The following is a 23,678-nucleotide window of genomic DNA, read 5'->3' on the forward strand; positions in this document are numbered from 1 at the left end:
AGAGAGAGCTACTGGCTGCGAAGCCCCCAGCTACTGCTGCTGCCCCAGAAGCAGAGGCGTGCTAAGTGCTCCCAGGGCTAGACTTGCAGAGGAGATGCCTCGGGGCTGGCACCCTGGGACTGGGTTCTTTCCCAGCGCCATAAGCCAGGGGAAGCTACAGCTGGTGCACAAGGCATTTGGAAGCCCAGGGTGGGGATGCTGGGGACACAAGGGCTGCACCAAGGCAGGGGGCCCAACTCAGGGAGAAACCACTGGGCACTGAGTATCCTCCTCCCGCAGACCCAGCCACCCCCCTGGAAGTTCCAATATGGGGCCGTTACAGCAGGGCTTGGAAATCTGCTTTCCTGCCCGGGCCCTGCTCCATCTGCAACCCGGGAAGCCGCAGGCAGTGTTGCAGGGGTCAGAGGAAAACGAGACAGGGAATCTTAAAGTCGAAAAACAGATGAATTTGGGGTATTACAGATGAATCATTTAACTAATTGCATTTTTACAATCAAAGCTGTTTTTGAACTATGAGAGCGCAAAGCACATGAGTCTGTGGTGCTCTGGGGACCTTTTTTGTTGTTATTGTTCGTTTGATTGATTCCACACAGGCCAATCGAGTTCTTCCTTTCCAAATTGGTCCCAGGCTGAGACCTGTCTCCGATGCCATGTCTCAGCCTGAAGTTCAGGAGGGTCCCCAGGACCCAGGCTGTCGAAGCTCCCATGACTGATTCTGGAGGAAACCTGCAGCGTGTTCCTTCTGCGGACGCCTGTGTGGGCTTAGCCGGATGGACTGCTGGGTTCTCCAGTCCAAGGGTGTTGGTTGTGGTCCCTTCCCCGTCACGCTCGCCTTCAGCTGCTGCCAAGCCCACACTTCTCCAGTCTGTCCTCTTTCACTCCGGCCTCACTGGGGCATACAGCCTTCATCTGCGAATCACTGCCACCACCTGCTACCTGGTCCTCTGCCCCAGGTCTCCGCGTGTAGCCAGCGATGCCTTTTCCACAGGCAAATCTGCCCACCTCACCCAGGGCTTCCCGTGGGCTCCGAGTTCTACTGCTGGGTGGGTATGGAGGTCCCTTGTCTTAATACCATGTTCCTGTCCTTCTCTTGCTCAGCCCTCGGATTCTCTATCCCGGGTGACAGTGCACCCAGGCAGTGCTGGGTGGGCATGGAGGCCCCTTGTCTTAATACCATGCTCCTGTCCTTCTCTTGCTCAGCCCTCGGATTCTCTATCCGGGCGACAGTGCACCCAGGCAGTGCCACCCTCCACGCCAAAGTCACGGGGCTCTGTCTATCCCCGCTTGACTTCTTCGCCCCTCCAGGCACACCTCAAAGGCCCCCTTTTCCCTGAACCCCCATCCCTTTGCCTCAGGCAGTGTTATCACTTCTCCCTCAGGTGACCTGAAGCCTCGGAGATGAAAGGAGATTTCAATGCCCAGTGGCAAGTTCGTTTTTCTTCCTAATTCCTAACAATGGTGATGACAAAGATATATGAGGAAAAAGAGAGGAGATGGGACAGAGAAATGCAGTGTTTTGTATTCCTTAAACTTTTTGGTGGTAGTTTTTTTTTTTTAACTGATTTTTAAAAAATCAATGAAAAAACTTTTAAAACATAACAAACACAAACATTCTTACTATATGATGATTCTATTCTACATATATAATCAGTAATTCACAATATCCTCACTTAGTTGCATATTCATCATCATGATCCTTTCTTAGAACATTTGTATCAATTCAGAAAAAGAAATAAAAAGAAAACAGAAAAAAATTCATATATACCATACCCCTTACCCCTCCCTTTCATTGATCATTAGCATTTCAATGTACTAAATTTATTTTAACATTTGTTCCCCCTATTATTTATTTTAAATCCATTATGTTTTTAAATACCAAAAAACACCAAACAAATGCAAACATTCTTAACTTTTGATCATTCCATTCTACATACATAATCAGTAATTCACAATATCCTCACTTAGTTGCATATTCATCATCATGATCATTTCTTAGAACATCTGTATCAATTTAGAAAAAGAAATAAAAATAAAACAGGAAAAAAATTCATACTACCATACTGCTTACCCCTCCCTTTCATTGACCACTAGCATTTCAATCTACTAAATTTATTTTAGCATTTGTTCCCCCTATTATTTACTTTTAATCTGTTATATTTTACTCATCTGTCAAAAAGGTAGATAAAAAGAGCATCAGACACAAGGTTTTCACAATCACACGGTCACACTGTGAAAGCTTTATCATTATACGATCATCTTCAAGAAACATGGCTACTGGAACACAGCTCTACATTTTCAGGCAGTGTGGTGGTTGTTTTTTGAAAAGCAGGAAAGGGGCTTAAGAATTTGATGATAGAATTCAATACATGGTCAGAGAGTTACTGGATAAAAACAGGGATGAAGAGGAGAAATCAAAAGTTCATCTTAAAATATGTTTCTCTGAGTGGGGAGAGAAGGATCCCCCAACCCCTCTGTCCCAAAGCATAGGGAGTCCTTGAGCTCCTGCCTGGCTGCCACAACCAGCTTACTGATAGACCTGGACAGGCTGGTGTAATGGAGTGGGAGTCCCGCAGCCTAAGTTCTACTGCAGAATATAGATAGACCCGGACTGGCTGGTGTAATGGAGTGGGAGCCCCGCAGCCTAAGTTCTACTGCAGATTACAGACAGACCCGGACAGGCTGGTGTAATGGAGTGGGAGCCCTGCAGCCTAAATTCTACTCCAGATTACAGACAGACCTGGACTGGCTGGTGTAATGGAGTGGGAGCCCCACAGCCTAGGTTCTTCCCCAGGGTTTGTCACGTGGGCCACATGTCTCAGAGAAATCCTGTCACTCTCTGAACTTAATTTCCTCACCTGTCAAGTAGTGCTGGGACCACTGACCTCCTAGGGTGAGATACCCTGTGGGAGCACGCACTCAGAAAGGGCTCAATATATGCATTTACTTTTCCAGCACACTGGAAGAGCTTGGGGACTCTCAGGCCCTTGGCAGGGAGTCAAGTGGTGTGTATAAACACAGCAGGCAGAGTGATCCTTTAAAAAGACAGCCAGTCCGTTACCAGGTTTCAATGGCCTCCTGCTACAGTCAGCCTCTCCCTGTAGCCTACAATCCTCAATTTGATGCAGCCCTTGGAGACGTCTCTGGCATCACCTTCCACCATTTCTCCACCTCTTGCTCTCTCGCGCCACCACCCTGGCCTTGGGTGTCCACTGAACACAGCAAGCCAGTTCCAGTTTCGTTCTTTTGCACTTGCTTTCTCTTCTGCCAACAATACTTTCTCCCCAGGATCTCTGCATTCTTTCATCATTTAAGTCTCAACGCGGATGTCCTCTTCCTCAAGAACCTTCTGATTATTTAATCCAAATGATACCTCTCCATCCACCCAGCCATCACTTTCAATCACATCACCTTGCTTTATTTTCTTTCTAACCCATTTCACTATCTGAGGCTACCTTGTTGGTTTACTGTTTCTCTCTCCACATAGAGGAAGAGGCCTCATCTCTCTTGTTCAGTGCTGGCCCAAAGACCCAGGAAAGCATCGAGGACAGAGTGAAGGACCAATGGGTACACTGCAGAGGGGCATGCTCGCCCACCCCAGGGCCTCTGCACCCTGGCACTCCCTGGATTTTGTCATCTCCCTGTGCCTCTGGTCTCACATACAGCATGATGCTCTCCTCGTATTTTTCAATGCACAGAAATCCTATGCCTTTGAAGATGTCACTCAAAACACAACCTTCAAGACATGTTTAAATTACATTCTGAAGGTATCATATAAACCCCAACATCATTAAAATGCAACATTAAGAATCAAGAAAGTCAAAATACCACAGAAGAGGAAAAGCGAGGATTTTGATGCTTTGAAGAGAAGGTAATGAGAAATTCCAACGTCTTCTGGACAAAATTCACACTGTAGGTAAGATTGAGCCCTGCATGAGAGATGAGCCATTTTGTCTTAGACAGAAGCTACAGTTGGGAGAGGGGTAAAAGGAGGTGGGATAACTTTAACTCTAACTCTAACCCGAAACCTCCAGAAAGGCTACACTGAGCCCCAATGGCAAATTGGCTGTATAGTTTCCCCTCCTCACAACCCCCAAAGACCAGGATAAGAGCAGATCCATTTTTTGTGCCACCCTAGTCCCCAGCACAGGGCATGACACCCCATCCAGATCTGTTGGAAAGAGCCAAGCCCCCTATTTATGAGTCAGCAAAACCACTTTATCTACATAAATGCTGATTACTACACAAAAAATGCAAAAGCGCAGTGCCCAGGGCTCCCTGGCAGATCTCACCTTTGACCCATAATATGTTGCGCTTCAGAATTTCCCCTGTGCTGCTGATCCCATGATATCTGCTGTCCTTAGAAAAACTGACTGCTCTCCAATGTTGGCAATGTCTTTAAAATTTTTACCTGCAATTCTAGGCCCTACCACCAGGTGGCAGTCGGTGTTACACAACCTTTATCAAAACTTCAGTTAATTTTTAGAACTATACTTCTAATTAAAGCACACCCCAAATTAAAACAAGACACACACACACACGTACACATATATATTTTTAACTTTTCATATTGGCAGTGATTTAAAAGTATGATAATATCCACAGCTGGCCAGGCTTTGGGGAAACCCAGCATTCATACGCTGTTGGTGGGAATGTAAATTTAGTACCACCTCCTCAGGGCAATCTGGCAATATACATCAAAAGCCTCCAACATGTGCAAATCCTTTGGTCCAGTAATTTGACTGCTAGACATTTATTCTAAGGAGATAATCATGGAAATAAGCCTAAATTTATTCCCGGGATATCGACCATAATGGTGAAAAATTATAAATAATATAATTTGGAGACTGTTAAATAAATTGGACATATGACCAAACAGTGTGTAGCCATCAACAATTACATTCTATAAGAATTTCTAATGATGTGGGAAAACCTCAGGGTATATTAAGTGGAAACAAAAAGTAGCTTAAAAAAAATGTAGAAGTGACATGTTTATGGCGCAATAAAATAAAAAAAAAGCCTTCCTGAGGCTGATTCTGAACTTTACTAAGCTGCCGAAAAGAACCTTTTTCTAAAACTGACCGTTCGCGACGCCTTTTTCCTCTCCAAATACTCCAAAGGTATGTCGAGTAGAACTTAGAATTATTATTATTTTTGAGCCTGTCTTTTTTGGGATGAGGCTTCTGGCAATGGAGAGAAAAAGTGACATTTACTGAGTGACTGCTGCACAATGCCCTTGAACGTGAATTTCTCAGCGCGTGATCTTTAACCCTCCAACGTGGGAGCTGTGATTATGCACAGGTTCTGAGAGGGGCAGGAGCTTCTCCAACCCCCCACAGCTGAGCCAGGGTTTGGACCTGGGATGGACAACTGGAAGCTCACCGCAGTGTCTTCCGCATTAGACGCCTCTTAGCGTGAGCGCCGAGGCAGCGGCCCTGACTTCTGGGATCACTGTACGGAGCTGTTTGTAAAATAAATTCCGGATGTAAGCCGGGAGGAGCTCACTTGTATGCCACAGGCCAAGAGAGCTGAAGGTCAGCTCCAAACACACGGACCCCCGGGCCCGACAGAAGCTCTTCCCGCATCACGGGAAGCCAAGCACGGTCGCTCCCACCGCGTGCGTCTCCCGCCAGGGACAGCCGCGCGGCAGGAACAGGACAGGGGTGCCTGGAGGCTCACAGCAGGGCCAGCAGCTGTGCTCCAAGAGCTGGCCACACGCGCCGCCCCCCCAAACCCGGCCACAGGCCGGTCCAGCCAGGGAAGACGCCCCGATCTTGCTGGAAACGAGGTCTGCAGGCATGTCCCGGCCGGATGCCTCAGAACAAGGGGCTGAGTTGTTGCTGGGGAAATCGCGGGTTGTGAAATCAGTTTCCTGGAGATGTTGAAAGGGTCTGCTCTCCTCCAGAAGCTCCTGCTGACAAGGCTTTCGAGCCCAGTGGACGCTTGGATTTCATGCATACTCAGCCCTCGGAGTCTCCATCCCAGTACTTAAGAGCTGGTTCTCTGGACCAGGCTTGGAGTGAAACATCTCACACACGTGGCCTCACATTTAATTCCTCGATACCCCGGGACAGCGGCCACCACCCAAACCACAGCTCTCTGAGGAGGGCGCCAAGTGGCTTGCCCAAGCATTCCCCGCTAGTAGGTGTCACAAATGGGATTCAAAGCCCCACACATGATCCAGCTCCTGCCTCCACCCATCTAGCCAGCTGGCCGGGTCCTCACCCGGGGCCAGGGAAGACCGTCACAGGTGGGGGCAGAGGCTGGAGAGAAGGTCACTGTGGGAGGTAGACCCCTCCTGGGGGCTGGTCTGGAGCAGCCGGGGGCAAGACCCTTGTTCCCCAGCCCGGGGAAAAATGATTTCTACCATCAGCCCAGGTCCTCTTTGATGCTTGTGGCCAGAGGGAAAGGACTCCAGGTCAGTTGTTTCCTGGAGGAAACAATGATGGGGGAAGAGGGGAAGAAACTTCCTTCCCCAGCCACCTCCCCCTGGCCTTCAGTCATGCAGATAAAAGCCACACTGGAGTGTAAAAGTGAACTGGAACATCCCAGGAGCTGTTCTGCCAGAAAGTTTCCAGCCCTCCCCAGCTGGTGAGACAAATCGTCCTTCCCAATATGTCACTGAAAATAGCCCAGTGACAGCCTGTAGTTCTGCAAGGCCATTGAGACAGAAAGGCTCTCCCTGCCACATCCAGAACGTGCATCCTGGAGAAGTTCCTGGGAACGGAGTGGGGCCCGTTTGCAGGTGGGATGAAGATACACCGTGGCTGGATTTCAGTCTTATCTCAAGCCTTTCTCTCACTGTGTGGCAGTGGCCTCCATCTACAGAGACCCGCTGCCTGCTACCTGGGGAGCTGCCTCGATTCCCTGAAGACCCCAAACTCTCCTCTGGGCTGGCATGGGGAAGCTCTGGGAATGAGGTAATTTCCACCGAGTCCTGGAGGGCCAGTTTGTCATGCATTTTGTGCTTTGCCTGTAGCGGTCACCCTCTCAGTCTCATTCAATCCCAACTGCAACCCCACAAGGAAGACACTCCTCATCCCGTTTTACACTGCAGTGGACTGAGGCTCAGAGAGGGCAAGCGACTCACCCAAGGTCACCCAGAAGAGGCAGCAGAGTTGGAATCCCAGCCTGGGTCTCCCTGATGCTCGGGGCTGGGTTTCTCTCCAGACCCTCCAGGGAGAGCAGGTCCTGCCAGGCCTGGAGACCACCCTCCTCTATCACGAGCCCACCTCGATTCTGGACAGACCTGGTCACTGGAGAGGCCTCTTGGTACACCCACACCCCCCTCCCAGCATCTTCCCAATGAAGTCACAGAACAAATCTTTCCCCGAATATGGTGGTCCGGCCACGCCCCCATTCCACCTGGTGACCCACTCCCATCCCCCACCACTTCTGATGTCTCGGGACCTCTAGATGTTGCTCAAGTCACACTTTGTTGCTCATCAGGCGCTGGGAACATCTTTTTTCTGAGTATAAGTTGACTTTTGGGTTTATTTGTGAAAGATGTAAGAAGCGATGACTTCCCCCAAATGCCAAACTGGGACCAACCTGTCTCCCCTTCCTGGTGAGCTGGAGCGGTGGGTGGCATGGAGAATCCCTGCCCACCGGGAAGAGGTTGGAGGGAGGTCACTTTGCACCGGGGGCTGGGCCCTCTGCTCGGGCTGAGCTGCAGGGCAGGAGGAAGCCGAGTCTGGTGGATTCAGAACACCCACGAGACACCTTTTTTGCAGCCTCTCTGCTTTGCCCCCAGGGTGGCAGGCACTGTGGACAGCTCCCGCCCAGTGGGGGCCCTGCAGGCACGCACAGCCCGAGCTCCTCCCTCTGCAGAGTGGCCACCAGTTCCCCTGCTCTCCATGGGGAGAGCATTTCTACTTGGAGGAAGAGAGTTGCAGAGACAGAGTGAAGTGAAGGCTCAGGGAAAAAATAGGGGCTTGAGAGAAGGAGGCAAAGAGAACAAAAAATAAAGGGCCAATTACCGGGTAGCCATCTCGTCCTGATTGCCCCTGTGGTAATTAATACATCATTAATAATCCGACTTGCAGCAGAAAATCAAATGGCAACACTTAAAATTCAGATCAAATGCCCAGGTCACTGACCTCCCCCCCCGACCCCCCACCCCAGCCACTGTGTAGGCTGCTGAGCCGTAGCTCACTCCTGGCAGCAAGGACACGAGGGTTCCTATGGGTCAGGTGGAGTGATTGCCCTTTCCTGGCCTCCCAGGCCCGGCTGCAGGGGCTGTATTAGAGCCCCGAGGACAAACAGCCACATGTGTTCTACCCATATCAGGCGTATGGTGATAAGCACCTGGGAACATGGGGGCTCTGGAGGGAGCGTCATACCCACCACGACCCCATACCAGGAACGGAAAAGGCATGGAACGGAAAAGGCTGCTAAAACCAAAGTCTGCTCAGGGGAATACGCAGAGCAGAAACTCATTTCCTTACAGTGTCGCTGGACCTGGGTGAGCCGTGATCAGGGACCACGTCTATTTTCCCCCCACCCCATGCTACCTCCGCTCCCCTCTGGGAGCCTGCAGGTCGCAGCTTGAGCTTTCTGCATTCGTTTAATACATTTACCATTTTAGCAGCCAAATAAAAAACAACAACAACAACAACACATTATGCACTTCAGCGAGTTCACACAAGCTAGCTTCCATGTGACGGCCAGGAATAACTCAACAGTGAAAAACTGCTGGTGGCCGGTGAATCCACACATTTTTGTTGGCTCCTTTTTTTTTTGCCTGGAATCAGAGCCCCATGCACCCAGAAGCCCAAATTCCGAAAGGTGCCCAGTGAGAAATGTATCCCGTTAAGTGGAAGTCAGAAATGAAATTGCTCATTGGGAAAGAATTCCTTTGCAAGGTTCGTTTTGGTTCCAGCCGACCGTCAACGTGCTTCTTGAATTGATTCGTCAGGATATATCGGGCTCCGAAAGCTTGCCAAAACGCATCCAAGTCAGACGCATCCCATGCCTTGGAAACTGAATGTGATTTTGAGGGTTGCTGACAATTCCCTGCATTCGATGGGGCCTCGGGGGGCCAGCCAAGGGAAGTTCAGGGGAGCAAGCTTGCTCCCCACCCCCCATCCCCTTCTCAGAGGAGTCTTGGTTCTGTAGCCTTCTAAACACCCTCCCTGGCTGGCTGTGCTTGCAAGGATTGAGGTGTTCAATTCACGGAGTACAAAATCCTTTGGCAACACAGAAAAATGGACCCTAACACGGAGTGATCAAGCCCAACTTATTCCTGGAATCACTGCCCTATGCAGAGCCCTTCTGACAATGCAAGTGAGACAAATGCTTGAAAATACAAATACTGTGGCACAGCATTTAAATGACATGGGCCACAGTGGCTCAGCAGGTAGAGTTCTCACCTGCCATGCCAGAGGACCTGGGTTTGATTCCCGGTGCCTGCCCATGTCAAAAAAAAAAAAAAAAAAAGGACATGGGCAAGTTGCTTGGATTTCTATGTGCCAAGTTGAGCCAAAGATTTGGTGAAAGGCAGCCAGCTTTGAGCCAGCTCTCAGGGAAGGAAAATCAGGTTGCAGAAAGCTTTAGGGGGGAGCACAATAAGGGCACAGAAATCTGAGCTTACGTTCACTTATAGCTTTACCAAGCCATGGCAATGCCATGATATTTCAACATGGAAGGTGACTTCAGACTGGAGGCAGGGCTAAAGCTTTCTTTAAAACATAATCTTGGAGTGAAACTATTCTGTGTGATCCTGTAATGGCAGATGCATGATATTTTGCCTTTGTCAAAACCCACAGAACTGTATGACACAGACACTGAGCGTAAACTATGGGCTTCCGTTAATAAAAAGTACCAATATTGATTCATCAATTTTAACAAACCTATCACATCAATGCAAGATGTTAATAATAGGGGAAAATGTGTTGGGGGAGGTGTCGGGGAGGGGAGTATATAGGATCCCTCTATACTTTCTGCAAACCATAAACAGCACGCCCCCCTGCTCCAAAGAAAAAAAAAACCTATTAATTAAAACCAACCAACCAAACAAACTATGACCCCTAGCTGGGACTAATTTTTTTTTTTTAAGGACACACCTCTCTAACCAAAATTATTTTCATGGAAGAGATACAGAGAGAGAACAAAATGTCTTATCTTTCAGGAGCGGAGAATAGAATCCAGGACACTTACTGGAGGACCTGCAAGACACAAGCAGAGAAGCTGCAGTCAGAACCCAAGGAGAGAGGGTCTCTCACCCAGGCCGGCCCCTCCTTCAGCCCAAGGGTCCGATGCCCTCATGTCGTTTGCCTCAGCCTTGCAAATAACTGTTGGCCCCGAAGCCAACTGGCATAATGCAAGGAGCCACTGTGGCCCTCGGAGGGGTCAGGATGGGTCTGAGGACAGACCCCACGTTTATTGGTTCATTCACTCATTTGACGAGGTGGCTGAGCCCTGCTTGATGGTTGCCCGTGTTGAGTTCCGGCAACCTTGGTGGGACTCAGACCTTGTTCCTGCAAGAAGCAAAAGTTCTGCTGTTGGGGGCGGTGGTGTGAGGGTAGTTCAGTGGTAGAATTCTCAGCTGCCGTTGGGGAGACCCAGGTTTGGTTCCTGGCCCATGCACAACCCCCCGCCCCCAAGGGTTGGTTCCTTTTCTTGCTGGGGAGGAGACTGTGAATGGGCCGAGGATGTGTGTGGATGAAGCAGGCATGTGTGGGAGACCACAGCCCAGCCCTGGGGTTAGGTGCGGCTGAGCCTGGGTGTGTACTTGGGTATCAAAGGGGACAAGTCTGGAGGCACAAGTGGATACTGGAGCAAGGGCTGGTGCAGGAGCAGCCGCACTGCTGGCAGTGCCTTCTGTCTCAAAGTACCTTCTTTCCTTGGCTTCTGTTTTAATTTGTTAAATGCTATTGGAATGCAATATACCAGAAATGGGTTGGCTTTTTACAAAAGGAATTTATTAAGTTACAAGTTTACAGTCCTAAGGGCATAAAAATGTCAAAATGAAGGCATCAGGAGAAAGATACCTTGACTCAAAAAAAAGGGCTGATAACATTTAGGGTTTTCCTCTCAGCTGGGAAGGCACATCCTCTCGTTTCAAAAGGCTTCTCTGGGGGCATTTTCCTTCTGCATCTCCAAAAGTTGTCCGCATCAGCTCTGAAGCTTCTTCCAAAATGATTCCCTCTTAAAGGGCTCCAGTAAACAACCCCACCTTGAATGGGTAGAGACACATCTCCATGGAAACCATCCGATCAAAAGGTCCCACCCACAGTTGGTTGGGTCACATCTCCATGGAAACAACTTGATAAAAAAGATACCACCAGACAATATTGAATCAGGATTAAAGGGCACGGATTTTCTGGGGTACACACAGCTTCAAACTGGCACAGCTTCCAACTGTCATGTACCTCCCACCACCCTGGAGGGTTGGACTCTTTAGCTGACCCCATCTCCTCTACTCAGCCTTGAATGTTAAAGTCCCTCAAGGCTCAAGTCTTGCCATCTGTCTCTTCAAATCTCTTCTCTTCCCATTCCGTCTCTTCTCTCCCTTCCCGCCCAGGCTCATGACCGCAAGATTCAGTGAGTCCTAAATGTATATCTGCAGCCTCAACCATGCATCTGAGTTCCAGAACGAATTCCTCTTGAATAATTCAAAGATTCAGAAATGAATGTCAAAAACCACACTCCTGGTCTGCTCATAGACTTGTTTATCTTCCTGGTTGAGCCTGGCCTCAGGAAATGACCTCACCTCCCACCCACCTATGTGAACTGGAAACTGGTTGTTCCTCTGGAATCCATCCACTCATTTCTCACCCCAATACTACAACCCTAATCCATTTTACCTCGTTGTTGATGACTGCAATAACTTCCTAACTGGACTCCCTCTTCATTCATTCCTTAGGTATTAATTGAGTGCATGCTCTCTGCCAGATATGGTTCTAGCACTTAGGCTGCATCAGCAAAAATAGAAAAGGACACACAGATTGCAGGGGGGGCCAAGATGGTGGCTTAGCAATGTGCATGTTTTAGTTTGTCCTCCAGAACAACTACTAAATAACCAGAAACGGTACAGAACAGCTCCCGGAGCCACATCAGTGACTGGACACACAGTGTACCCCAGTCTGGACCAGCTGAACTGACTGCGAGCCACCCCAGAACCGTGAGTTCCCCAAGGCATGGCAGCTGGCGCCCCTCCCTCACAGGCAGCTTCCCAGAGGGAAAGGAAAGAGACTATAAACCTGGTCAAGGTGGAGATCGCTCATTGGGCTAATGGAAAAAGAGGAAAGGGGGAGGAAATGGAGGTTTTAGTGGCTGTGTTTCTGTGGAGACCTGGCTGCCTCTGGATTCAGTGGCCGGACTTCTCGGGCTACAACTGCCCCAGGCATAGGCAGAAACAGGCTGCTTTCAGGGCTGTCTCCCGCCTGTGCTTTCCCCAGGGGAGGGGTGAAGCCCAACTCAGGTGGAATCCCTCCCTAAGGAATTCAGACCCCAGGGCTTGGCAATTTGAAGCCATTAAAACCAGCCTACAATCTCTCCTCTGTCTCCACCATGCCCCCAGCAGGGAGAGTCTTCCAAAGTTAAAGGAACCACAACATCTTTTGCTGGTGGGACGTGCAGGCAGACAAGCACCACATACTGGGCAGGATAAGAAAAACAGAGCCCAGAGACTTCACAGGAAAGTCTTTTAACCTGCTGGGTCTCACTCTCAGGGAAAACTGAGGCAGGTGACTCCTTCCCCCTGATAGGAGGCCAGTTTAGTCTGGGAAAATCTGGCTGGAGTTCATAATACCTGCGTAGACCCTCCTAAGGGTGGGGAGGGAAAAGGCATCATACAAGCAGGGCAAGATACAAGAAAACAAGAACTGAAAAATTCTCCTCTGTTAAACAAAACCTAAGCTAGAGGTCCAGAAAAAGCTGAACTGACAATCAAAGAACACATAGACAACAAATTCACGTAGCAAAAAAACCCTAGGTAAGAGAAGTGAAAGCAATCTCCAGAATAAACTAATTAAGGTAATTAAATGTCTAGACACCAGCAAAAAATAACAAATCACACCAGGAAAATTGAAGATATGGCCCAGTCAAAGGAATAAACCAACAATTCAAATGACATATAGGAGCTGAAACAATTAATTCAGAATATATGAATAAACATGGAAAACCTCATCAAAAACCAAATCAATGAATTGAGGGAGGATATGAAGAAGGCAAGGAAAGAACAAAAAGAAGAAATGGAAAGTCTGAAAAAACAAATCACAGAACTTATGGGAATGAAAGGTATAGTAGAAGAGATGAAAAAAACAATGGAAACCTACAATGGTAGATTTCAAGAGACAGAGGTTAGGATTAGTGAACTGGAGGATGGAACATCTGAAATCTGACAAGAAACAGAAACTATGGGGAAAAAAATGGAAAAATATGAGCAGGGACTCAGGGAATTGAATGATAATATGAAGTGTAAAAATATACGTGTTGTGGGTGTCCCGGAAGGAGAAGAGAAGGGAAAAAGAGGAGAAAAACTAATGGAAGAAATTATCACTGAAAATTTCCCAACTCTTATGAAAGACTTAAAATTACAGATCTAAGAACTGCAGCATACCCCAAAGAGAATAGACCCAAATAGGCGTTCTCCAAGACACTTACTAGTCAGAATGTCAGAGGTCAAAGAGAAAGAGAAGATCTTGAAAGCAGCAAGAGAAAAGGAATCCATCACATACAAGGGAAACCCAATAAGACTATGTGTAGATTTCTCAGCAGAAACCATGGAGGCAAGAAGACAGTGGGATGATATATTTAAATTACTAAAAGAGAAACACTGCCAACCAAGAATTCTATACCCAGCAAAATTGTCCTTCAAAAATGAGGGAAAAATTAAAACATTTTAAGACAAAAAATCACTGAGAGAATTTGTGACCAAGAAACCAGCTCTGCAAGAAATACTAAAGGGAGCACTAGAGACAGATACAAAAAGACCAAAGAGAGAGGTGTGGAGAAGAGTGTAGAAAGAAGGAAAATTAGATACGACATATAAAATACAAAAGGCAAAATGGTAGAAGAAAGTACTACCCATACAGTAATATCACTAAATGTTAATGAATTGAACTCCCCAATCAAAAGACATAGACTTGCAGAATGGATTAAAAAACAGGATCCTTCTATATGCTGTCTACAGGAAACACATCTTAGACCCAAAGATAAACATAGGTTGAAAGTGAAAGGTTGGGAAAAGATATTTCATGCAAATAACAACCAGAAAAGAGCAGGAGTAGCTATACTAATATCCAACAAATTAGACTTCAAATGTAAAACAGTTAAAAGAGACAAAGAAGGATACTATGTACTAATAAAAGGAACAATTCAACATGAAGACATAACATCAGAAATATTTATGCACTGAACCAGAATGCCCCAAAACATGTGAGGCAAACACTGCAAACACTGAAGAGGGAAATACACACATCTACCATAATAGTTGGAGACTTCAATTCCCCACTCTCATCAATGGACAGAACATCTAAACAGAGGATCAATAAAGAAACAGAATTTGAATATTATAATAGATGAGCTAGACTTAACAGACATTTATAGGACATTACACCCCACAACAGCAGGATACACCTTTTTCTCAAGTGCTCATGGATCATTCTCAAAGATAGACCATATGCTGGGTCACAAAGCAAGTCTCAACAAATTTAAAAAGTTTGAAATCATACAAAACACTTTCTCAGATCATAAAGGAATGAAGTTGGAAATCAATAATAGGCAGAGCACCAGAAAATTCACAAATATGTGGAGGCTCAACAACACACTCTTAAAAATAGAAAAGATCCCTTTCCTTTTGGAGCTTACCCTATAGTGAGGGAGAAAGAGGAGATTTATTAAGCATAATCAATAAAGATATTACCTAAAAGGTGATGATTGCATGGAACAAAAGAGGCAGTGGATCCAGAGAAGGGGGAGCTGGAAGTGCTGAAGAGTAGTAGGTTGATGTGTTCAGTCGGGTACTCAGGGGAGGCTTCCTGAGATGACATTGGAGAGACGGCATGAAGAAGGTGTAGGGTTTGGCCAAGCAGATTTCTTTCTTTCTTTTTTTTTTTTTTTTTAAATATTTTTATTGACAAAACAACATACAAACACAAACATTTTTTTCCTTTTCTTTTCTTCTTTTTTTTTAACCTTTTTTTAAAAAATTGACAATTAAAAAACAACACACAAACAGGAGCGGTCTTAACATACAAACATTCCATACTTGGCGTACAATCAATGACTCACAATATCATCACATAGTTGCATAATCATCACCATGATCATTTCTTAGAACATTTGCACCACTCCAGAGAAAGAAATAAAAAGAAAAAAGAAAAATTCGTGTATCCCATAACCCTTACCCCTCCCTCTCATTGACTACATGTCCATCTACCCAATGTATTTTAACCTTTGTCTCCCTATTTTTTTTCTATACCCTTTACCACTCCCATTCTTTGATCACTAGTATTTCAATCTACTCAATTTATTTTAACATTTGTTCCCCCTATTATTTGTTTATTTTTTATCCATATTTTTTACTCATCTATCATACCATAGACAAAAGGAGCATCAGACACAAGGTTTTCACAATCACACAGTCACATTATACAATCATCTTCAAGAAACAAGGCTACCAGAACACAGCTCTACAGTTTCAGGCACTTCCGTCCAGCCTCTCTAATACACCTTAAACTAAAAAGGGGATATCTATATAATGTGTAAGAACAACCTCCAGGATGACCTCTCAACTCTGTTTGAAATCTCTGAGCCAGTGACACTTACTTTATTTTGTCTCATTTCTCACTTCCGTCTTTCACTGGAGAAGGTTTTCTCAATCCCTTGATGCTGAGTCTCAGCTAATTCTAGGATTTCTGTCCCACATTGCCAGGAAGGTCCACACCCCTGGGAGACATGTCCCACGTAGAGAGGGGGAGGGCGGTGAATTTGGGCCAAGCAGATTTCTGGGAAATATCCATACCAGGCTGAGAACTCCTGAGCTAAGGTGCCTGTTGTGTTTAAGGAACAGCAGGGCAGCCGATGAGGTCTGAGTAGGTTCAAAGTTTGGCGCAGTGGGAGGTAGGATTCAAGAGGCCGTGGAACAAAGGGGGCAGATGAGGCCTATTGGCCTTTTCCAGGACCTTGTTTTTCTCTGAGATGGGAGCCCTTGTAGAGTTTTATTTATTCTTTCCTTTAAACTTTTTTTATTTTGAAGTATTTTCCAACTTATGGGACAGTTGTGAAATAATACAAACCCAGGCAGAGAACTCCAACAGACCCCTATTCCCTCTAGATAGATACCCAGGGCCATCAATTTCAACATTTCCTTGAAAGAGTTCTGAGCAGAGAATGGACCTATGTGGATTCTGTTTTAAAAGGATCTCCCGGGTGAATGACCTTACCTCAGGTCCAGCTATGTGAACTGGACAATGAGATTCCCCTTTGGCAGTTGGGGGGTGGTGGTGAGAGGGTGGATCAGGGGCTACTGCAGGGGAGAGATGAAGGTAGAGGTGATGAGAAGTGGTGGATTCTGGATCTATCTCCTGGGAGAGCCAAGAGAGCTTCCCGACAGACCGAATGTAGAGCACGAGAAAGATGAGTCCAAGGAAAATGCCACGACTGTGGCTTGAGCAACTGAGAAGCTGGAGGTGCCATCAGTGGTGATGGACAGTCTGCGGGGGTGGAGGCATGTTCGGCCAGGGTGCTTGGGGGCCATGCCAGTATTTACAGGCTGGAGGAGAAGTCCTGGAAACGGAGCGGAGCAGGTGCATCAAGGAGGAAATGAAGACTGAGCAACAAACCATGGGTCTTGGCAATGCAAAGAACAGAGAGGTGGAGGGATGGTGGTGAAAGTGTCCAGGGAGGGTTTAAGGGGAAGGGAAGAGAACTAGGGGCAGTGAGAGTTTCAGGGGGTTCTGCTACAAGGTGGCACAAAGAAATACACCTTTGGGGGAGGGGGACCTCGACACAGGATCTAGGGAAGGGGCTTAACTTTTTTTTTATAATCCCCAAGTATTTTATTTTTCACACCTCTTATGCCAGAATTCATAGGGAATAGGCTCCAGAAGCTCGGGCTCCTTCCCATTGGTTCTCACAGGGTGTGCCTCTCTGTGTGGAGCAGGCTGGCACTTCAGCTGAACCTGGGTATCTCTTTCTTTGGTTTCCTTTTTTTTTTTCTGATCATTTTCCTTTACACACTTCAGGAAGCTGTCTAGGCTCTGAGAATGCTTAAGATGCTCAATAAGCACATTAATTCTCTTACCAAGAATCTTGCCCTTCACCTGTTTGTTTACAATGCCAACAGCGTGCTGGGTAACACTGTAGATCCTTCCCGTTTTGCCATGGTGACATTTCTCTTTGAACAGCACCCATTCCCTTGATGTCTACACTATCACCTTTACTGTAGACTCACATGTATATGGTCAGGGGAACAACTCCATGTTTTCTGAAAGGACTGGAAAATACATAGCGGGAGCCTCTCCTTTTTACCTTTGTGTTCCTCATTTTGGCGAATTACTGCAAGATGGCCTGGGGCTTTCCTTTTTTAAGTGAGAGTAAGAGCGGCATGAAGGGAAGCATCCAGCAGAGAGGGAAAGATTCAAGATGGCGGAGGAGGCGTGAGGGGCTGGCCCTGGGGCATGGACGAGGATTGGCAATAGGGGGAGCCTGGACAGCTGCCCAGTGAGGAGAGGCAGGTTCTCTGCAGCACTGCTAGGTGTGTGGGGTGTGGAGGGGGGTTGTTTGTGGTGGTCTGATTGCTCCAACTCTTTCAGTGATGGTGGTGGAGGAGGTGTTGGGACCTGAACAGGGAGGAGAAAGGGTGAAGTGGGAGCATGAGAGGCTGAATAGCAGGGGCCACTGGCCCGACCGCTAGGGGCCACTCGGGGCCCCCTGGGGCTTATGGTCTTGGAGTTAAAATGAGACGGGTCAGCATGGGTGTGTGGTTTTTTGCAGCCACATCAGCTGCTGGGGTGCTGGAGTGGAGGGCTGGGTTTCACTAGGGTTGGACTTCTGCTGAGTGAGAATGAGGCATGAGAGGGGGCCCAGGGGTGTCAGGCAGATGACTGTCAGAGGAACTGAGGGGAGCCAGGGGCGAGGGGCAGCAAAGGGGTGGCAGGGTCCATGGATTTGAAGAGCTGGTAGGATGAAAGGATTGTGGGGATTGGGGAACTGAGATAATAAGTTGCAATGTGTGAACTGAAACGTCACAAAAGTTGTGTTTTTTGGTATCAGGTAAGACTACTGGATGAATATGAGGCCATGAACCAAGGGGCCAGGGTGTGTGAAGGGGCTTCGCTGTGGATATCAAAATCCATCAAGCTTGATCCAGAAGCGGTGGTGGAGAGGTGGCTGGTGACCCCGGAGCTGTAGCTGAATAGAAATGGGGTTGCTATTCCTGGGATCAGAGATGGCCTGACCTCTCTCCACTGGAGTTTACATAGTGGGGGCGAGAGTGATGTTTTTAGAATGCAAATCTGATGAGGATACCCCCACTTCCACCCAGAAATCAAAGCCTCACTTTCTCATTTGTTATTAGGACACAGGCAGAATCCCAAAGATGGCTTTCTTCCCTCCTCTGTCAGGCTGCCTCCCGATCTGAGCAGTGGGGACAGATGTGTTACTCAGCAGAGGTGATGGGAAAACTGAGAGCTTATCTGGAAAAAAAAAAAAAAGGCTTGGCTCCATGCCTCAGCGTACACCAGGACAAATTCTGAAAGGATCAAATATTTACACGTTGAAAAGAAAATCTTTAAAAATCTTGCAGGAAAATGTGGGAAAGTTCCTTTATAATCTCGGAGAATAGAAAGCTTTTCTAGCACCAGTTCATAATCCAGAGGCCATAAAAGAAAAGCCTGATCCAACCCCAAAAACATCTGGAAGGCAAAAAACACTTAGGCAAAGTAAAAAGCCAAGCTGGAAAAAATACTTCTAACCCATGTCACAAAGTTTAGATACCTTGACATAAAAATGCTTCTATGAATTGATTCTAAAAATATCAACAGCCTAATAGAAAAATGGTCAAGAGCTATGAATGGAGAGTTCCTAGAAAATAAAATGTAAACAGTTTGCAAACGTATGAAATAAAAGCTAATCTTCATTCACAATAAGAGAAAACAAGATTAAATCTGCAATCATATCAGATTGGAAAAATCTGATGGAGGAAAATGAGGACAGTCACTTAACACAGTGGTAGAGGGAAGACAAACTGGTACATCCTCTATAGAGGGTGATTTATTTGCCAGTTGACACAGAAATTATCCTCCTAGAAATTAATTTATTCTGCAGCTTCGCTAATATATACATTTGATGCTTGCTATTCCTGGATCCATATTTGATAATTTGCCTACGTGGTAGATTGGAGCATGTACCTCGACAAAAGACATGTCCTTAATCTTAACCCAAGTCCCTGTGGGTGTGAATAGGACCCTTTGAAGATGCGTTATTAGTTAAGATGTGGACTCATTCATGAGGAAGATCGTCTAAGATCCTATTTAGTTGCGGTCCAATTAGGGCAGGCCTTAATCTGTATTATTGGACTGCAGAAGAAAACAGAAGCAAAAAGTCAGAGAAAGCCACAGGAGATGAAGGACATCAGATGGGAGGCAAGTCAAGGGACCCCAAGGATGGTGGTACAGACTTTGGGGAGAAAGCTAGGCCTTGAAACACCTTGATTTTAGACTTTTAGCCTTCAAAACCACGAGACAATAAATGCTCATTGTTTAAGTGAACTCACTGTGTGGTTTTGCATAGCAGCCTGGGAAACTAAGACATCCTACTGGCTGAAATTTATTTGTAACCCCCAAATCAACACTCATGGTGCTTTTGTGGTCATTTGTGGACATGCACAGAGCAGTGAAAAATTTGAGTTGCCTGGTGTACCTATTCCCAGCTGAGGCTGAGCACAGCATACTCTGTCTTCCTGTTTCAGCCCTCATACTCTAAAGAAGAGTCCAATTTAGTGCTTTTTTTCCCCCTTCATTTTTGTGCTTTTGTCGGTGATTTTGCTATGTAAAATGGCCTCCAAGCGTAGTGCTGAAGTACTGTCTAGTATTTCTGAGCACAAGAAGGCTGTGAGGTGCCATATGGAGAAAATAAATGTGTTAGGTAAGCTTCATTCAGGCATGAGTTACAGTGCTGTTGGCCATGATTTCAATGCTAGTGAATCAACAATATATTAAATAAGGTGTCTTCCAACAGAAACACTAAAAAAATAAGGTTATGCACTGATCTGTTGATAAAAATGTGAACAGAGGTTCATGGGAACCTAACCTTGTCTTTCCCTAGGAGCAATGGTTTGGTATTTGCTAATTCAGTGTTTATGGTGACTTTATAGAACATAACTACCAGCAAATATGAGAATCAACTGTATATAAACAGACAGGTGTATGAGAATATTCATTGCAGAACTGCTTGAGATAGCCAAACATTAGAAACCACACAAATGGGACTCATTGAATAAATGATGGTAGCTCTCTGAATGGAATACTATACAGTTGAGAAAAAGACTGTGGAAGTTGTACGTACACTGATACAGGATGATTCCCAAGGCGTATTGTTAAGTTGAAGAAAAGGCACAGAAGAAAAGGTATACCTAATACTTAGCAGTGTGTACTAAAAAAAGTGCGTCTGTACGCTTCTCTTTGTATAAACATGGGCCATCTCCTGATGTGGACAGAAGGAAGTGCTCACCAGGGGTCATCTCTGAGGAGGGGAACCGAGTGGCTGGAGGGCAGGAGTGGCAAGGATTTCTGTCATGGACTCTCTAATATCACTGGAGACACGTGTGTATATTTCCAATTTAGGAAAACAAATACACTTGAATTTTAAAATGGTTGGAGGAACCTGGATCTTTGTTGGTTCTCCTCCCAGCCTCTGTTCTTTCTTCACACTCACCTCCAGGCTCCCTTCAAGAATGCTTAGACTGGGCTTCACGTTCTGAGCTGCTGGAGCAGGTGAAAGGGGGGTCGAAGAGAAACTGATTTGGTTCTCACTGAGCACTCTTCTCGTGCTGGGAACTCTACTCTCTGTTTTTCCAGAGAATCTCCTCGAATGCTGCTGCAACTTTACAAGGTGTATTTTATAGAGGAGGGCGCTGAGGCTCAGAGAAGTTGACACGCCCAGGGTCGTGGCTCCTGCTGACCTGGACAGAACCCACGCGGTTTGACCTCGAGCCTGGCGGAGAGCCTAGCAGGGGACGGTACTGAGCATCCCCCGAGGTCCCCATGAGGTGGTGACCTGCCTCAGCCGGCCACTGTTAGAAGGGACTGAAGCCTTTAGCACCATCCTTGGTCCCCGGGGGCTGGGGGTGGGTGAGGGAGTGGTGACCAGGGTGATTGAGCCTCGTCCTGTCACTGGGTGGGAAAGGCCACACCTGGCTCATCTCAAGACTCCAAGATGTTGCAAGGTCACTTCGGGAAGACCCTGCTAGAAAAAAAAAAGACTCCAAGATGCACCCAAACCAACTCCTTCCCTTTGTAACCAGACTGCTATTAATCCCCACCGGCAGCACTGCCCCAGCCTCCTAACCAGACTCCTTCTTCCAAGCTCTCCACCCCAACAGCCAAGAGACTTGTAAAAATGCCCACCTTGTTCCCCAGACTTCCCATTTGCACTTGGAATGAAATCCAGATTCACAGCACAGCTTTCCAGCACCACTACTACTCATCTCTCACCAACCTTCCATACCTCCTTGTTCCTGGATCCCCATCTCCCCTCAGTTCCCCAAAGGTGCCCACTTTCTTTGGCCATAGACATTCATTTATCTGCTTCCTGTGCAGCCCTGGTGGGCCTCAGCTGAAATGTCACCACCTTGGACAAGCCTTCCAAAAACATGAAGTCCTAAGATGCCGCCTCTCCCTTCGACCCAGCTGTGCTTCCCTAATGTAGCTCCCTGATCATTTCCTTCTGAGCACTTATCGAAATCTGTCGTTATTAGATTCATTTGTTTGCATGTCATTTATTGTCTCTTGGCCCCACCACTAAGTTGGCCCCTGGAGAATAGGGACCACAGCTGTCTGCTTCCTGGCATGTCCCCGCTGCCTGGAATGGCGGCTGGCTGGCATGAAGTGCTGCAGCAGTATCTGCTGAGTGGTAGAGGTGTGAGTAGGACAGGAGTGCCAAGCTGTTGGGCAGGCCATGGCCTCTCCCAAGCCCTCCCACCTGACTCCCTTGTTCTCCACAGCTTCTGGAGATGGAACCAACAGCCTGCAGCAAGTGGGGCCTCCAAGCACGATGCGAGGGGGTGGAGTGCCTGGTTCAAGCTATCCAGGGGTCCCTGTTTAGAAAATGCAGCTGGCCGCCTGGCATTCAGCTGACCACGTGGTGGTCTCTCTATAGGTTCAGCCTCTCGCGCACGGCTTTCAAACATGTGCTTCAGGCATCGGCTGGCTCAGTTTACTGATGCAAGAGTGTGGAAGCAGTTAAATAAAAAGAAAAAAAAGGGAAATAAATAAAATGGATCCAAGGGAATAGATGGTTCAGTGATTCTCTGGCCTCATTAACTGAACTGATATGGCCTGACAGATTTTCCCAAACCTGGAGCCATGCCCACTCACCCTTCGAGGTTAGGAGAGGGAGCACGGGTGGACAAGCTGCTTATTTAGTGTGGACAGGTAAGCAGACAGGAAGTAGTAGGTCTGAAGCTCATGATGCCCACCTTGAGCTCTTAAACCCCCTGGGACCAATCACTTCTGTGGTGTTTCCTACAGGGTGTGTTTTGGCTTCCCTGAAAAGGAAACTGGGAGGAATACATTTCCAAATGCTGGCAGGTGGCTGGCAGCTTCCAGCCTTCGCAGCAGGTCTGCTCCATGCACCAGGAGGTGAGGGCTAGCCCCGGTGGCCTGAGGCCATTGGGGGCCTTGACCCTGCCCACAGTTGCCTTTCTCTGTTCCTCCTGAACTCCTGATTCCTCCCTACGTGCTCTGCCCACAGGCCTTGGTCTGGCTGAGCCCTCTGCCTCTCCGCATTCAGGCTGCACACTATCTACCCTTGGAAACCCAAACCCAGCCCCCTCACGAGGACTACTATCACACATGTTCTTCTACGGCATTTCCCCAAAAGAGCAGAGGGGGCCAAAGGCTTTTACACCCAGCTTGCAGGTAGATGAAATGAGGCTTGGAGGTTGGAAAATCCAGAGTCAATCATGAGTTAGTGAGCCAAGCAGTTGGATCTGCTGTAACTTTGCAATGCGGTAAAAGAGGTGTAGAGGCCTTAGAACCCTGGTCTACACCTGACATGAGGAATAACCATCCCTGTCTCTTGGGACTGCCGTGAGAATTAAATGAACTATCATGTACAAGGTGCTCAGGACATCGTTACGTCATTCTCTCTTTCTCTAACACATACATCTTAGATCTTAGGGAGAAGAGGAAACAGAGCTGGTTATTTTCCTTTGCTTGGCTTCTTTTTGCAGAACAAACCCTAAATGCAAGACAGGTTTGGGCCTCTTCCTTGTGCCAGGATTGTCAGAACTAAGGCTATTTCCCTGGAATCCAGGGTCAAGGGGGCTAGCCTGGGACTGGAGGTCGGCTCTGAGCAATTACTTTGCTTTGGCACTGCAGGTCAGGCAGTGGTGCTGAAGCCTTGGTGGAAGGCATAGGGAACACTGAATTGAAAAAAAAGAAAAAAAAAAAGCTAACAGCTTTAGTGAGATACAATTCGCATGCCATAACATTCACCCTCTGAAAAGTGTA

At 47.1% G+C, this 23,678-nt stretch overlaps 1 protein-coding gene across 1 annotated transcript in view; it reads right to left on the reverse strand.

Annotated features, from left to right (window-relative positions):
- Nucleotides 1-23,678, reverse strand: part of COL23A1 (collagen type XXIII alpha 1 chain) — a 399,604-nt gene that overhangs the window by 39,885 nt on the left and 336,041 nt on the right. The window contains exons 4-5 of the mRNA XM_077137823.1: nt 10,156-10,163; nt 7,977-8,003 (exon numbers count right to left, since the gene is read on the reverse strand). Coding sequence (XP_076993938.1) covers nt 7,977-8,003; nt 10,156-10,163 — 35 coding nt within the window. The remainder of the gene's footprint in view (nt 1-7,976; nt 8,004-10,155; nt 10,164-23,678) is intronic.

This window comes from Tamandua tetradactyla, chromosome 20, assembly GCF_023851605.1.
Source record: "Tamandua tetradactyla isolate mTamTet1 chromosome 20, mTamTet1.pri, whole genome shotgun sequence".
Classification (NCBI taxonomy): Eukaryota; Metazoa; Chordata; class Mammalia; order Pilosa; family Myrmecophagidae; genus Tamandua; species Tamandua tetradactyla.